The sequence below is a fragment of the Limulus polyphemus genome, unplaced genomic scaffold (assembly GCF_000517525.1).
Source record: "Limulus polyphemus unplaced genomic scaffold, Limulus_polyphemus-2.1.2 Scaffold1352, whole genome shotgun sequence".
NCBI classification, from domain to species: domain Eukaryota; kingdom Metazoa; phylum Arthropoda; class Merostomata; order Xiphosura; family Limulidae; genus Limulus; species Limulus polyphemus.
Window position 1 is genome coordinate 51,007 of NW_013666962.1, and position 15,734 is coordinate 66,740.

Genomic DNA, 15,734 nt, shown 5'->3' on the forward strand with positions numbered 1-15,734 from the left:
GAATCTATTGAGCTGAAGCTGGAAACAACAAAGAAGCCTCAAACAATCAACTTTGATGTGGCTGATCTCAAGTCTTATAAGTGTGTACAGAAGAAAAAAGGAAAGGGTTCTGAAGTGACATTTTTCTTGAAAGATGGCTCAACCCCTCCAACTCTGTATTTTCCAAAAAATAACCATATGTGCCTCATAAATGCTTTAGAAAAGTACATACAGTTTAGAAGGTGTGTGTTCAACTACTTACTAGCCAAGAACATTGTATACACTATATAATTATGTTGTTTGGTTTTTATACAAATTTATATATAGTCACTGATAATTTTATTAGACTGTTAAGTGTAATAAAATTTCATTAAAGCAATTTTTGGCTAAATGAAGATATTTTTAATGTAAATCGTTTAAGTGGCACTACATGATGATTCTTGCTACATAAATTCGTAAAAATTCGTTTTTTATTATCTAATGTCAACTTTTAAATGTTTATTTGAAAAAAAATGTGCTAACTAAATTAAAAATATTTTCTGTGTGGCTTAATTATGTTTATACATTGGGTGTAAAAATCCATTAACCCAATGCCTAGAACTACCAAATTTTGTGTTCAGGCTACTGTTAATTCCATGCATGCTGGCCTAGAGCAAGTGTGATTCTGGGTTTTGCTTATATGGAATGTGTGCATGTGTTTAGAAACTCAACTCAATCATTGAAATACACACAAATGCTACCTGTTGTTATTTTTTCTTTCAAATTGTTAAATATCTATTATCATTGAAATTTTTGGAAGCTCAGTAGTTTGTTTATCAATGATAGGCTAATCCATCATAAGCCCGATATACTACCACATATTATGCGTGACTCAGTTGCAAACTTGTAAATTAAAATTTCCAATTACTGTCCAATAACTCTCCTCAGCACACAGTTTAGATATCTTCCTCAGATATCTGCCAGGCAGATTTGCATGCCACTAGCCATTAATTATGCTAGTGCATGATGATGTCATCATGCAACAAAAACCCTCTGCTAATAGGAGGGTGACACATCTCCATGTGCAAAAACTCACCCTGTGCACTTTCACTCATGGTAACTTCATTCTTCTCCTTGGCATTGTATTGAACAGATGTGTTTAAATTTCTCATCTGAGTTCTATTTATTGAGCTTTGCATCATTAATGAAATGAAATGGTTTCAAAAGCTTTAATTTTTATTGTGAATTCTCAGGTTATGGTGACTGATGCTTAGTCCTGAGTGAGGTGAGCACACACTATAATACTGTGCCCTCTTCTTGCAGCCAGTGTCTGTTCAGTAGATTTGAAGTGAGCACACACTATATGTATCCATTTTGCATAACAAGGATGCCCTCCTCCCACAGCTGGAGTACATCCTGTTGAGACTGACAGTAGAGTTCAGACGAGCACACACACTATGTGAAATCATACTATATCACTGCAGTCTGGAGTCTGTCCCATAGAATTTATCAGTAGAGTTGAGGTGAACACACAGGGTATGGTCTGAATGTACCCCAATCACACTACACATATTGGTTATTCAACCACTTGTGTGCAAGTACTCAGTCAGTCATATTCTCATTCTGCCCCTCCCTGTGACACATAGGGCTCATTTGCCTCTTCCCCCTCAATTGTTTGGGCAAAAAGTATACCATGGTAGAGACAAGATGCAGTCTCCCACGGGGTGTCCTTATGGAGCCCCTGCCATCAGGTGTCACACTCCATAGGCTCCTTTTGAACACTTTCTGGGTACAATTTGCAACAGCCCCTCCACCAATTCAGTGTGGGGCTTTAGCTTTACTGTGTGTGGAGTTATCATCTCAGAATTTGAAAATGTCTTTTTCATAGATACTTCTGCACACATTCCCACCCATTCCCACTTTCGGTGCACTTCATTGAAGAATGAAGTTACCACAAGTGCAAATGTGTAGGGGAAGTTATTGTACATGGAGGTGTGTCACTCTCCTATTGGTAGAAGGCTTTTTTGGCATGATGACATCATCATGCATCAGTGCAATTCACATGAAAGTAAGTGGGAGTTGCCTCAAAGCTAATGGCATGAGGATCGCTCTGGCAGACGTGCATGGAAGATAGCTAAACTGTGTACAGAGGTATCTATTGGAAATACATTTTCAGGTAAGGAAAATGTTAACATTTCATATTTATAAAACTTTCTAATCTACTAGATTACAATAGTTATTTTTCAATGGAAAACTCTATTGATACGAGAACAAACTGGACCATGTTTCAGTAAACTAACGTGTTTGTCACTAACAAAAACAGTGGTGTATGTAATAGTGGAACACTACGCAAATGGGGAAGGTTTCTAAATAAAACAGATAAAATGGTGTCAAATAGATTGCTTGATATAACAACTGCAATGCTAGCTCTTGAGATAGAAGACAATGAAGATGGACCTGCTGATACCAACAGCATTATTGATGAAGTAGACAGTACTGCATTTGAATAATGTGGCTTTAGTTGTCCCAAGGGCTGCAATAACAGCAGAGTTAAGACATTTGATCCTCTCTGATAACAATTTTGTCATCCATCATGTAAATCAGTGTTGGCCAATGTATTTGTGATAAGCTAGCTTTCAAGATCTTTTTGCTTTTTTTTTTTTAATGAACATTATGAATGTGAGCTGCATGGAAATTTATTCTCATAAAACATTTGTTAATGTTACGGTACTGAAATGTGACCCAGCTGTGCTTGGACAAAATGACTAAGACTGTCCACTTGAAACTGTATAACCTTTTTCCTATGTTTGATGGAAAAGGGCGAGGTTTTATGTATGTAAAATTGCTGTATGGTTGTTTTTATTTTGTCATATGTACATAGACAGAATAATCTGCCCAGATATTTTACATGTCATATATATTCTAAAATTAAATCGTATTTTTTCAATACATTAAGAATACCACTCTATCACGTATGTGGACTGTTTAACTCTTTTGCTACAGGCATCTTTTTCTGTACATGTCACGAGATTTGAGTGAGTTACATTCAAAATTTAATTGAAGTACTTTATTATCATGGTAAATGAATAAACTTGGCATCAAAATGTGGCTAATAACCTAAATTTTAATATAAGTTTTAAGTTCTTAATTTTATAAGGGAATATAAAAAAAAATCATCAATTTTCTCCAGTATGGAAATTGTGACATTTGCTTTATAGGTATCCCCTTTTCTCTAATTTATATACCACCCCTCCAAGAAGTATGAAATGTAAATGTCATTTAATGCATAATGTTGTCATTGCTCAAGCAAAGCATAATTTTTATGGGCTTCAATCTTATTTGGTTATATAGCCATAAACTAGAAAATCAGACCTCTCTTGTCATGCCCACCTGCCAAATCCTCTCTTTCAGAAATTGCCAATAGTTCTCTTTGATGTTTATTACTATATTATTTATAACCAATAGAAAGCCAAAGTTTTCATTTATCAAATGATGTATTATATTATATTGTTGTCTGCACAGAGAATTGTCTATTTCGCTTTCAATTCAAATATTATTCCCATGGGAAACACATTGATGAGCTTAGCTGAATTTTTAACAGCTCTTATCGCATAGTTGGAAAGCCAGAAAAATTGTGGTAGTTATGGGACATTGTCTGCTTTTTGCCTGTTATTATTGTTTTCTTTGGTGCATTATTTAATTAAATAAAAAATTATTTAGTGCGGTAGTATCATTAGTATAAAAAAGTAATGTTAAATTTCATCGACAGTCAACAGAAATGAAAATGTAAGACCCAGGTAAGTACTATATTTCTTGTTTTTCATGTGTATTCCTTATTTATTATTATAAAAGTAACTACAATGTAAAAGTTAGAAATTTGTTAGGTTAAATTAGGTAAAATAAAGAATAATAATAATATACATTTTCATGAGGTACTCAATGGGGTAATATGAGCTACACGTTTGTCAACTGATATACAATTTGTGTGGTGGGAACATTAATTAGACATGGTTCAAAGGGTGATAAAACAAAATTTAAATATAAACAGATGTATACTCTTATGAGTTTAAAGCTATTTAGGATAAACACATGTAGTTTCATATTACAACTTGAACTCATTCTAGAAATAAAAAAGGGTGAATTAGCTTTTATTTTGAATTTGTTTTAGTTTGGGTAGAGAAAATAACAGATAAAATATAATGTTTCACTGAAAAAAAACATTTTAAATTTATTTAGGGGGTTTTAGAGATAATGCAAATAAAATTTGATATTTTTTAATCTTATAATGAAAATCATTTTGCACTCAGAGCTGTCAACACTTTGACTCCATTTATATATGGAAAAATTATGTAAAAATACTTTAATAAAATTCTGGTTTTTTGTCTACAAATGACTTAATGCTTACTGAAAGCCCACAAAATTTCATGAAGATACACAAAACATATTAAAAGTTATAGTATGGAAACTATAAAGGTCAATTTGGGGTCACATACTCAGCCAAGTCTGTAGTGAGAGAGTTAACCTGCCTATAGATTTTATGTCTGAGTCACGTATGCTTTTGTAGCTCATTTTATTGTTAGTTTTGTAATATCAGGTGACAAAATAGTGTGGTGGAAACTGCTAATCAACATTTTCAGTATGTTTACCAATACATGATACTTATAGTTGTTTAATATAAAATGTGTTTGGTGGTCATGCATTAATGAAAAAGTGTCTTCAGCCTTCATGTCTTTGCTGGATAGTAATTAAGCTGAAATAAAATACATTTTAAGACAGAGGAGAATATTTAATAGATTCATCTAAACTTCAACATCATATTTTCAGGTCAGCTAAGGATGCACATTTATATCTTGTACACGAACCTCAGAAAGAGGCTCTAGAGAAGAGTTTCAGTGAACTTCAACTCTTCAGAGAACAATCCAGTGACCTTGTTAAGGTGAGTAGTAGTCAGTGGTTGAAGATTAGTCATAGTAGGGGTTAATCCACCAAATTTCAAGAAGGGCTCATGGCTTGTGAAAGGAGAAAAGTTTGGAGGATTATGAACCTTTTAGATTTTTACTAATTTTAAATTCCATAGGTTTCCACTAAGTATTGTCCAGAGAGTATTATTTTAAAACTTAGAACAAATTCATCCAAGGTTTTTGAGATGGATTTCTGTAGTTCAGAAAAATGTCTTATTAAAATTTCAATATTGGGAATTTTGAATCTCTGATACAAATCCTAGCTCATGGAATGCCATTACTATTAAGTTTTTATAAAAAAATCGTAAAACTACTTTTTCAAGCCTTTATGTTGTTACAAAATAGACTTCATCATGTCAGCATAAGTATTAATTCTGAGTTAACTGTTTTTTAACAGTGTGCTGAAAAATTATTGCATATTTATTCCATATATCATTAGGTTTTTAATAACCCATGTTGAAAATAAAAATTTTATGAAAGGGTGCAACAGATTGTATGTTTTATGAATATTATCTATATAAATGCTTAATTAAAAAATAGTTTGCAGTTTTGTGTATGATGTTTACAAGTTAAGAAATTTGAGAATTTCTGCTATTAGAATGAATATACCAAGTGAACTCAACATAAGGCTATGGCAAATCAAAACAATGAAAATAAACATCCAATATTATAATGCCTTATGAGACTTTCTGTAGGGTACTTGTCTAATTGAAAATACTACTTAATCAGTTTGTGATCTCAAATATTAATAAAAAACAATAGTATAATAAAGATGGTCTACAAATCATGATAACTTGTATACACTTTAATGTTCTACTTTTTCAGTTAAATGCAAAAATTCATTCACAAAACACCATAGCCTTCTTGAATATTTGTATTTTCTTTTGATGTGAGTTTACCTGCAGTACCTTTAAGCATCATTGTGAAACATTTACTTTGTATTGTTTTTGTCCATATTGTTACAGTCCTTTTTATTAAGACTGTGATGCTTAGATTTTCAGTAAAAAAATACTATTACTGATGATGATTCTGAATAATTTGTGTTATTTGGTTTATATAAAGATTGTACTTTCTGATGTTCTGTCTAGAATTATTTCTTTGACTTTAAATTTGAAATGGGTAAGATATTTTCTTTATCAACACAACAAAAAAAAAACCTGTATCCAGCTCTAAGTTTTTTAACAGTATAGCATGTAATTGCTTAGAAATTGGTGAAAGAAACATTATAACTTTTAGTAGATAGTAGTCGCATGTTTAACCCTCTTGCTATTGGCAGGTCAAAGTGTGCATATTACATCTTTTTAGAGTTACATTCAAAATGTAATTAAATTACTTTATTATCATGGTATATGAATAAACTAGGCATAAAAACATAATTAATAAATCAAAGTTTAATATTCTATAAGTTTTAAGTTCTTAATTACAAAACATACATACCTCCTCTCCAACTTATAGCTATTACTCATGTGCCAGATTTTTATCCTTTGCCCATCTAAGCATTGGTCTGATTTTTTCTTGCTTGCTCCAGTCTTTTATACCCAATTAACTGCCTTTGGTGATATTTGTCTCTCTCCACCTACATCAGTGCGCCCTCTATCCTAGTAATGTATAAAATCACCTCATTCACATAATGTTATTACTTTTTCTCAACAAAGCATTCTTTAATGCAGGGAGGTTTCCTGCTCAGTTATGAGGCAGAACAGGTTGTCAGAACTACCTGATTTAGCCTACCACACTAGGTGGACATATATTTCGACTCAAATACTACATCTACTCCTTGAAATTAGGGGTTCTAAGGTGGAGTTAGTAGTTCACCTGAATAGATCAATGTCCTCTGATGGGACAGGGATATGTCTACGAGCTTACAAGTCTAACATCTAACGTGTTGTTTTCCTAACACTAAACCTTGTTGGAAAATTCTCAGGATCTCCAACTTTATTACTGATGAACTAGAACCATTGTTAGCATGTTCCTTGGTTCAGTTGTCAGCATCTACATTCATCCCTGTTGTTGTCAACTTTTATTGGCACCTACAGAGGGTCATAGTTCCACCCCTTTTCGAGGGTCTTGACATCAGATCCTTGGTATATGGGTACCCAGAATAGATTCTGTCCATATCCACGGGTTCAACTGCTCGGTTGGAATGCTGCTGGCAATGTTGGTGTTTATTATTGTATGCCTTTGGGGTCTGTGGGGGCTTGGCTCTGAACATTTTTGAATGTGAGGTAACTTTACCCTCAGATCCATGGGCACAACAGGTCCTTGAATTGGAATTAGTCATGCAGTTCACAGCTTCAACACCATTATCCACCAAACCTGTAGGGTTTCTGTCTTCCGCAGATCCTCAGATTTTAGAATTTAGATCTATGGCTATTAGAGTTTGGTTGGCCTAGGGGTAGAGAGAGTTAAAAATCATAAATATTAGAGTGAGAGTGTTGTGCTAGTTCTTCTGGGGATTTATTCCCATCAGTTGTTGGGTCTCAGAGATAGGAGATGGGTGTCCAATATTGGATTTTTCTTGTCTATATCAATGCCTAGATTCTTCAAGGTTTACAAGTGACTCATTCCTAAATCTGAGTTGGCATTTTTTACTAGGATTGTGCATGTGGATCCCACCACTTTTGGTATTTTTTGTGCACAAGGGTCAGGTACTGCAGTTCTAGATTCTTACCTTCCAGCTAGCTTTGGCACCCTCATTCCCTAGCCATGTGCACACACAATTCAATGGATGATTGGTTGCTGCTGGCACCATCTCATCAAGTGTCCGAATGTCACACCCACATTCTACTTTCAGAACAACCAATGCAGGCTTCATTCTCAGAGCTAAGACATCTATTCTTGCTCCAACTCAATATGTACTCAGTCTGGGTATTTGTTTTTCATCACATATCTTACTCTGGTTTAGCCAACTTCCATCCAGCTATGGAACAGGAAGCCTGACTCTTACTCCCATCTCCTTCTCCCACAACACGATCATTCTTTCTTTTTTGGGAATGTGTCATCACTCAAATCCCTCATACCTTTGGGATGAACACACAAGAGATCTTTTCAATGTGCTTTATGCAACCAAGGGATCATAAACATCGATTCACTGGATTCTCCAGTTTCCTTATTCAGGATCTTTCTTCGATCTCGAGGGGTGGTTAAATCAGGACAATGGGTTCCTCTGCTACCACCTCGTCCACAGATCATATCTTTATTAATTCTATGGTCTAAGCATGGACAACAAAGCTTACCTACACAATGTTTTAGTCCTTCTTACTCTTCAAACAGCAATGCCTTATGCTCTGGGCTTATTAAGGGGAACATCTTTAGGCTTCACTCTGACAATTCCACAGTGATGTCTTGCTTTTCCCATCAGAAGGCACTTGGTTCAGGACTCCTTGTTTTCAAACCTTGGATCTCCTTTATTGGGATCACTCCTATTATGTCACCCTATTAGCTTGCCATATTCCACAGGTGATGAATGCAGTAGCAGATCAATTGTCTGACCCAACCAGATTCTCCCAACAGAATAGATTTGATTTTTTGTCTATAAAAAAGTTTTAATGCTTACTGAAAGCTTGCAAACTTTTGTAAAAATACACAAAACATATTAAAAGTTATTGTATGGAATCTAAAGGTCAATTTGAGGTCAAGATGTCCTCATCTAAGTCCATAGTGAGAGAGTGAAGAGTATTAAAGAATTAATCAAATTCTTAGTGGCCAGTGTTTAACATGCCAGGCTTTAGTTCTGTGGTTAGTGTCCCATTACTGCCAAAAAACATCATGTCCTGAACTTTGAAGCCATGGGTGCATTATGAGAGTGACAGTCAAATCCACAATTTGGTGTAACAAGAGTAGCTAATGTTTACTATATGCCACCCTTCTAGTTTAGAACTTTAAAATTTGAGATAGCTAGTGCAAATGGCTCCCATGTAGCTTTGCACAAAATTCAACAAAACAAGCCTTAGTGATGAAAAGGAAAACTAAAAAAGCAACTTGTGTAAACTATACATCACCTTCCAAATAGCTTAACCAGTATATTTATCTTAACTAATGAAATGTGCTATTCTTTAAAACTAAATTAAATTGAAGGGAGGGCAAGTTAAGCATCAGTAAAATCCTTTTTTATTCTGTTTTATCCGTTAACAATAACAGCTAGGTCATTATCATAGCTTCAAAAACACTGGTAAACACACGTTGTTGTAACAAAACACAAAAAATCATCTTATTATTTATCGAGGCCTAGCATGGCCTGGTGGTTAAGATGCTCAACTCTTAATCTGAGGGTCATGGATTAAAATTCCCATCACCGAACATGTTCACCCTTTCAGCCTTTATAATGTGATGGTTAGTCCAACTATTCATTGGTAAAAGAGTAGTACAAGAGTTGACAGTGGGTGGTAATGACTGTTTGTCTTCCCTCTAGTCTATCACTACAAAATTAGGGATGGCTAGTGTAGATAGCCTTCATGTAGCTTTGTGTGACATTCAAACCAAACCAAATTTATTATCTATTACATATATTGGCATAACAACCTTTAACTTGCATTAAAAAATTCAGTAAAAACAGTTAAAAAATGATCACATGGAACCTGATGTAGATGGATCATCATGAGCAGGATACATACTCTTGTTTCTGAAAGTAGTGGTTTATAGTGAGATGGAAAGTTTATTGGATAATTATGTTGTATGAAAAATTATTAGGTGAAATTATTCTGTGAAAACTAAAACAGTTACTGGTCTAGAATAAGAATCACATTAGTACAGTTATATATGACAGTTAGATTCAACTATTCCCTAACAAGCTGCACAGTCAACATACATCATAAGCATTGTAGTTCATTTTTGAAACAGACTGAACCTGTAGTTTTGTCTAGCAATTAATACATTATGGGTACTGTATATAATTTTAACCCTAGAATTAACAATAGGTCTATATTGACCCCATTGGCTTTTCAAACAATTTTTTCTAGACTATTCATGTACCAAATTGCTTGTGAATCCATGCTTTTGTTGATTACAGGGTTCCTAATAACATATCAGTTGTACACAAAAAATGTAAACAAAAGTTCCATAAACAGTATATTTAATTCCTGTTGATTACAGGGTTCCTAATAGTATATCAGTTGCACACAAAAATGTTAACAAAAGTTCCATAAACAGTATATTTAATTCCTGTTCCCTGTACACCATCAATACTATACTTTTAAACTAGAATAGACCTACTGAATTCCCTAGTTCCCTGTATACCATGGATTTTATGCTTTTAAAATAGACTGAACCTGTTGAATTGTTGGCCCCTGTATACCACAGATATTGCATTTTTAAACTTTCAGTACATCATAGATACTGTAGTTTTAAAATAAATTGAGCCTGTGAAAATATTGGGAATCTGTACACCACAGATACTGTACTTAACTTTAAAACTAGACTAGACCTATTCAATTTCCTGGCCCCCAGTACACCATAGATACTGTGCTTTAAAAATAGATTGGACCTGTTAAATTGCTGGCCCTGTATCCCACAGATACTGTACTTTTAAAATAGACTAGAACTTTTGAATTTCTTGACCCCTGTACACCACAAATAGTATACTTAAGTATCACTTATATATTTGGTGAATTGTTTTTGGTACTTTTTTCAACATTTCATGTCTTAGCTTACACATTCAGAGATACTTTAATTTACTGCTTCTGTGGAAGGCAAGTAAATGAAACATTATGCAAAATATAAAAAATGTTTTCTGTGAGATCTCGTCAAAAAATTTTGTTAATGTGGTTTTAACTCTTTCCTTTTTTATTAATTTCTTTTTTTTGTTTTTTAGCCTTATAGAATTTTCACAGAGTTAGGATAATATTAACAAATGTTGCAAATCTATGAATTGTTTCCTTGATTATCTTAAAATTTATTATTTGATCGTACACATTTTCATCCTAAATAAATTATGAAACATCTGTACAAAGTCATGCATATAGTTGTCGTTTTGACACTTATCTTTTTTTATACATGTTTTAAAAACCTTATACTTTAGATAGATAAGATTCAATAGCATTAAGAGCTTCACTAGTATATTTTATAATTGTTTTTACAAAGTTTCATTATTAAAATTTCATATCATATAATGTTAAGTTCCTTTTTTTGTATATTGTATATGCCTGAGTATGCATGGACTTTTTTGTTGTTGTTGAAGTTTTTCAGAATGTTTGGGATGCAATATCTGAAATGTTATGAAATAGCTGTTAGACTAATGTGTTCAGTGTCAAAAATTTTAATTTTCATCCTATGAACTGTGAAGTCTCATGATGAGCTTTTTTTTAACAACCTAGCTAAATTAGGCTGTTAATGTTTCCACAGGATGTTGTTTTCCTCTTCACAAATCATAGAATAGAGATGTGAGTGTAGATATGATAATTTAGTCAATGGTATTTGTTTTTACATATGTCTTGGTACTTAGATTTGTTGCTAACAGTGGTTTTTAGTAATTTGACGATGTGTTTTTATAGATGTTATTGTACTTGGAATTGTTACTAATAGTGGTTTGTAATGATTTAGCAATGTGTTTTTATAGATGTTATGGCACTTGTAATTGTTTCTAGTAGTGGTTTGTAATGATTTAGCAGTGTGTTTTTGTATTTGTGATGGTACTTGGAATTGTTACTAACAGTGGTTTGTAATGATTTAGCAGTGTGTTTTTGTAGATGTTATGGTACTTGGAATTGTAACTAATAATGGTTTGTATTGATTTAGCAGTGTGTTTTTGTATTTGTGATGGTACTTGGAATTGTAACTAATAGTGGTTTGTATTTATTTAGCAGTGTGTTTTTGTATTTGTGATGGTACTTGGAATTGTTACTAATAGTGGTTTGTAACGATTTAGCAGTGTGTTTTTGTAGATGTTATGGTACTTGGAACTGTAACTAATAGTGGTTTGTATTGATTTAGCAGTGTGTTTTTGTAGATCTTATGGTACTTGGAATTGTTGCTAATAGTTGTTTAGCAGTGTTTGTTTTTACAATCTTATGGAAATGAATACTTTATTACAGCAAGAGAATTAAAGAAAACATTATGGAGTGAAAAATATTTATTTTCAGTTACAAACTACTACTTTCTTTTTCTTCCAGTTTAATTTCTCAATTATTGGCTGTTTTCACCTTAGATTATGTGGATTACCATATGGTTGTGAAAGTTTGTGATTTTGGAAGAGAATTTAAGGTTACTGTTGCTATTTAATTTGATTTGTGTTGGCAGTGAGTAGGAAAAAGAAAAGAATAATGAATTGTATATTTACAAATAAGATGTATTTATAGAATGACTTCCTATAAATAAGAGTTTCTTGTAGTAATTAATAAAAACAGTATCATATAATATAGTCTTTACTACCCACATTTACTTTTTAAATGCAGCTTTGATATAATGGCATTGCACATCCTTTAGCTTATCCTACAACTGGAATCAACAGTGATACTTGTGTGTTGTTAAATTCTATCAGGTGAACTTTTGTTAACTGTATTAAAGACTATACATAATATGTATACATATAAACAATGGTGCTAAACCTTTATGGAATTTGTTTGCACGAGGCAGTATTATCAGAAATGTGTTTATATGATTCATTTAATAAGAAAAATATTACAAATCTAATGTTATTTCTATCTGTTGATTTGAGAAATAGGAATATCACTACCATCACATAATATCCAGGCATGAACAAGCTGCCTTACTGGTTTTGGCTGTATTTGTCACAGTACATAAAAAATGTGAAGAATGACAAACCTGAATCTCGTGGTTTCAGTCATACATCCTTAATTAAGTACATAAAATATAAAGTTATTTTCAGTAGAATATGTTATTAAAACCTTCATTCCTAAAATTAAAATGTAATTCAAATAAATATTCAATTCTGGATGATCAAGGGGCTATTACTTTCATGTGCTGTTGTACTACATTATTTCTAAAAGTTAATTGTAGGTTTTCAGTCAGGCTATGTTGTACAAATTGGAATCATAGTAAAAAGAAATATTGCTAGTTTCATTCTCCTTAGTTTTGAGAAAACTTTTCAGTTGCCATTTCTTAATTTTTGTGATTACATTGTTGTAGTTTTTCTGCCTAGATAAGTTATAAAGAATTTGGTTTTTCTTTTTCATTTAGGTATTAAAATCTTATTCCCTAAATAAAGGATTTGTCTCTGTCTTTGCAAACTTCTTCATTTACTTGTCTGTTGTCTTCATTTCAGTTTAATCTTTCACTTTGTAATTAGATTTCATGGTCAGTCCCTAGTCAGTGTCATTTCTCCATCAAAAAACATTGTAAATTAGCAATATATTTCACTGTATTATGCATTTTATGAAAAATAAGACACACTTACATTGCATATCTTGACATTACGGCATCAATAACTTACCTAAATTATGGTAAAAACACAGAAAAAATACAACAATCAGCTTATGTCTTTGTGCGTGGGTGCTTTGGGGCATCTACTGTTTCCTGCTCTCACTCTGGATGCCAGTACATGTGGTGTTTGGTGGTAAATTCAAGCTCATGGAGGGTTGTCACTTTTCACTGTAGAAACATTTTTTAATGGCCATAAAGAAGTGTGAGTCTCTACTGTCAACTACAGTTGCTTTCTGCTGTGAAAGGATTAAAAGGAATTACATTGCCCTCTTTCACTTCCCATTCTCTTCATGAAGCCTTAAGCTTTCTGTTCCATAAAGCTCTCATGTTCTTCTTAGGTTCAGGAGTTTGCTGGATTATTTTGAGCTGTCTTGTGATATAATACATACCACTGAGAATTTGGTTCTAGGTAGTGGTGAAATTCTCCTATAATAAGAAATACAGACAAATAACAAAACTTTATATTAGCTTCCAAAGATGAAGTAATGGTCCACTTGAAATTAAAAAAACTGATACAGAATTCTGGATGAATTTCACCACTGGTCTTAGGAATGCTAGCAAATATAGCAGTTCCTATTTAGATTATGTGTGCTTCTGGATTACTAATGACAGCAGACTTTTCTTGTACAAACTTGTATATATTAATCTTCATTTGAACTTCTCCATTTCATTTTGGGATTTTAGTTTTATTTTCATGCATAGGTTAGGTACAACATTTAAAATTTACATTTTTCAAATGAAGATGTCATTCAAGTAGATAATTACATCTGAATAGATTCTTCATAGGTCATCCATTCTTCTTCCGTCCATTTTTCTCTAGAAGGAGTAGGGAGGGATTCTTCACCTTTATAGAAATTCTACTTTGTATTTAGTACATTTAGACACTGCTTATTGGTGTACGTCAAGTCATAAAGCTGAGTAGTATTACAGAGAATCAAAATAATAGTTTCCTGCTCATTCAAAGGTGAATACTTATTTGAGTTACAATTAACTTTAGAAATGTAGGTTTAAGTGTGATGCACTGTTGAAAAGAAACAATCAAAATATATAATCACTATTTTTTTATACTGTATAGAGTTTTCTAACAAATTCAGTAATTTGTTTGTGGTAATGATGTGTTTGGAAACTGGTATATTGAACTCATCTGGTAGGTAACTCAGGAAAATTTTTAAAGATCCTACTGTTTATTTTGAGTCAAAGTAATGTTTTTAGTATTTTCTTTTTGTGTTCTACAAGAGTCATAAATGAATACAGGTTTGGGACATCCTTGCTGTACCTCAGTAGTAGTTGTTCTCAACTGTAACAGGCAGCGACCTTAGGGCAAATTGTTGGAGTTTCAATTATACTGCCAATTACACTAAATTTATTTAGTTGAGGATTTGCAGTGGCGAGTGTAGCTCACAAGTTGCTAACTCAAGGTAATTTACATTTAGAATAAAGAAACAGATTCCAAGACTAACATTGAACAAAATATAACAACATTTATTAAATTTATCCACAGAGCATACAATAATAGTCAAAAGTTTACTAATCATTATATATCTTTTACTGTTACTTTTAATCAGCACCAATGACCAGTACATATAGAGTACATTTCTCTAATATAACATGAATATCCTTTACTACTAAACTACATTACTTGATCAAGAGAGATGATAATTCTATACTTACAACAGAGCTGGGCCAGTATACTTTTGGAGGTTGGAGACTTTCAGGTTCATAGTGGAGATCTTCAAGAACTCACTGAAGAATTTTGGAACAAGAACTAACTGATTTTTTGGCTTCAGACATGAGTTTTTAACCCATGTTTTCTCTGTTGTCTGTCAACCTTCCAAATAGTATTCCTAACTACCCGCAAGTAGTTCTAACATTTTATTGGATGATTTGTGCAACTTCCTGGGCTAGACCAAAGCCATAACCAAAACTCTGAAGTGATTGGTTACTGTTATAGTGAGTTAGCCAGTTGCCTTTTCACTTGTGCTAGTACACCAGCATTGTGACCTTATTTCATAATACAGGCATCTTTTCTTCGCCGTTTCTTCATGTATATGTTCACTCAAAAACTCAGAAAATTGTTATAACTTCTTTCTTAAACTCTTTGAAATGCTTAACATGCTGAAGCTATTGTAAAATTCCCTCAAAAATATCCAACTGCTTCACTCCTCCCTCCTAAGAACAGTTTTGTTACTTGTAACAAAATTTACCACTCAACTCTATTGTCTCCATCTCTCTCTTCATCAATCAGTGTTTACATTAACAACTTTTACTATATATCTTGCATCACATAGTATCAATGATTACATCCATATATAACATCAATGATTATATCCATATATAATAGCAATGGTTACATCCACATATGATATCAATAGTTACATCCACATATAATAATAATTAAAACATTAAATTATGTAGATTACTTTTACATACATAAACGTC

The 15,734-nt window shown here is 32.8% G+C and overlaps 1 protein-coding gene across 1 annotated transcript in view; it reads left to right on the top strand.

Annotated features, from left to right (window-relative positions):
- LOC106463226 (TBC1 domain family member 15-like) overlaps nt 1–15,734 on the top strand; it is a 120,563-nt gene that overhangs the window by 22,550 nt on the left and 82,279 nt on the right. Inside the window, exons 4-5 of the mRNA XM_013923221.2 lie at nt 2–221; nt 4,783–4,894. Of these exons, the coding sequence (XP_013778675.1) occupies nt 2–221; nt 4,783–4,894 (332 nt within the window). The remainder of the gene's footprint in view (nt 1; nt 222–4,782; nt 4,895–15,734) is intronic.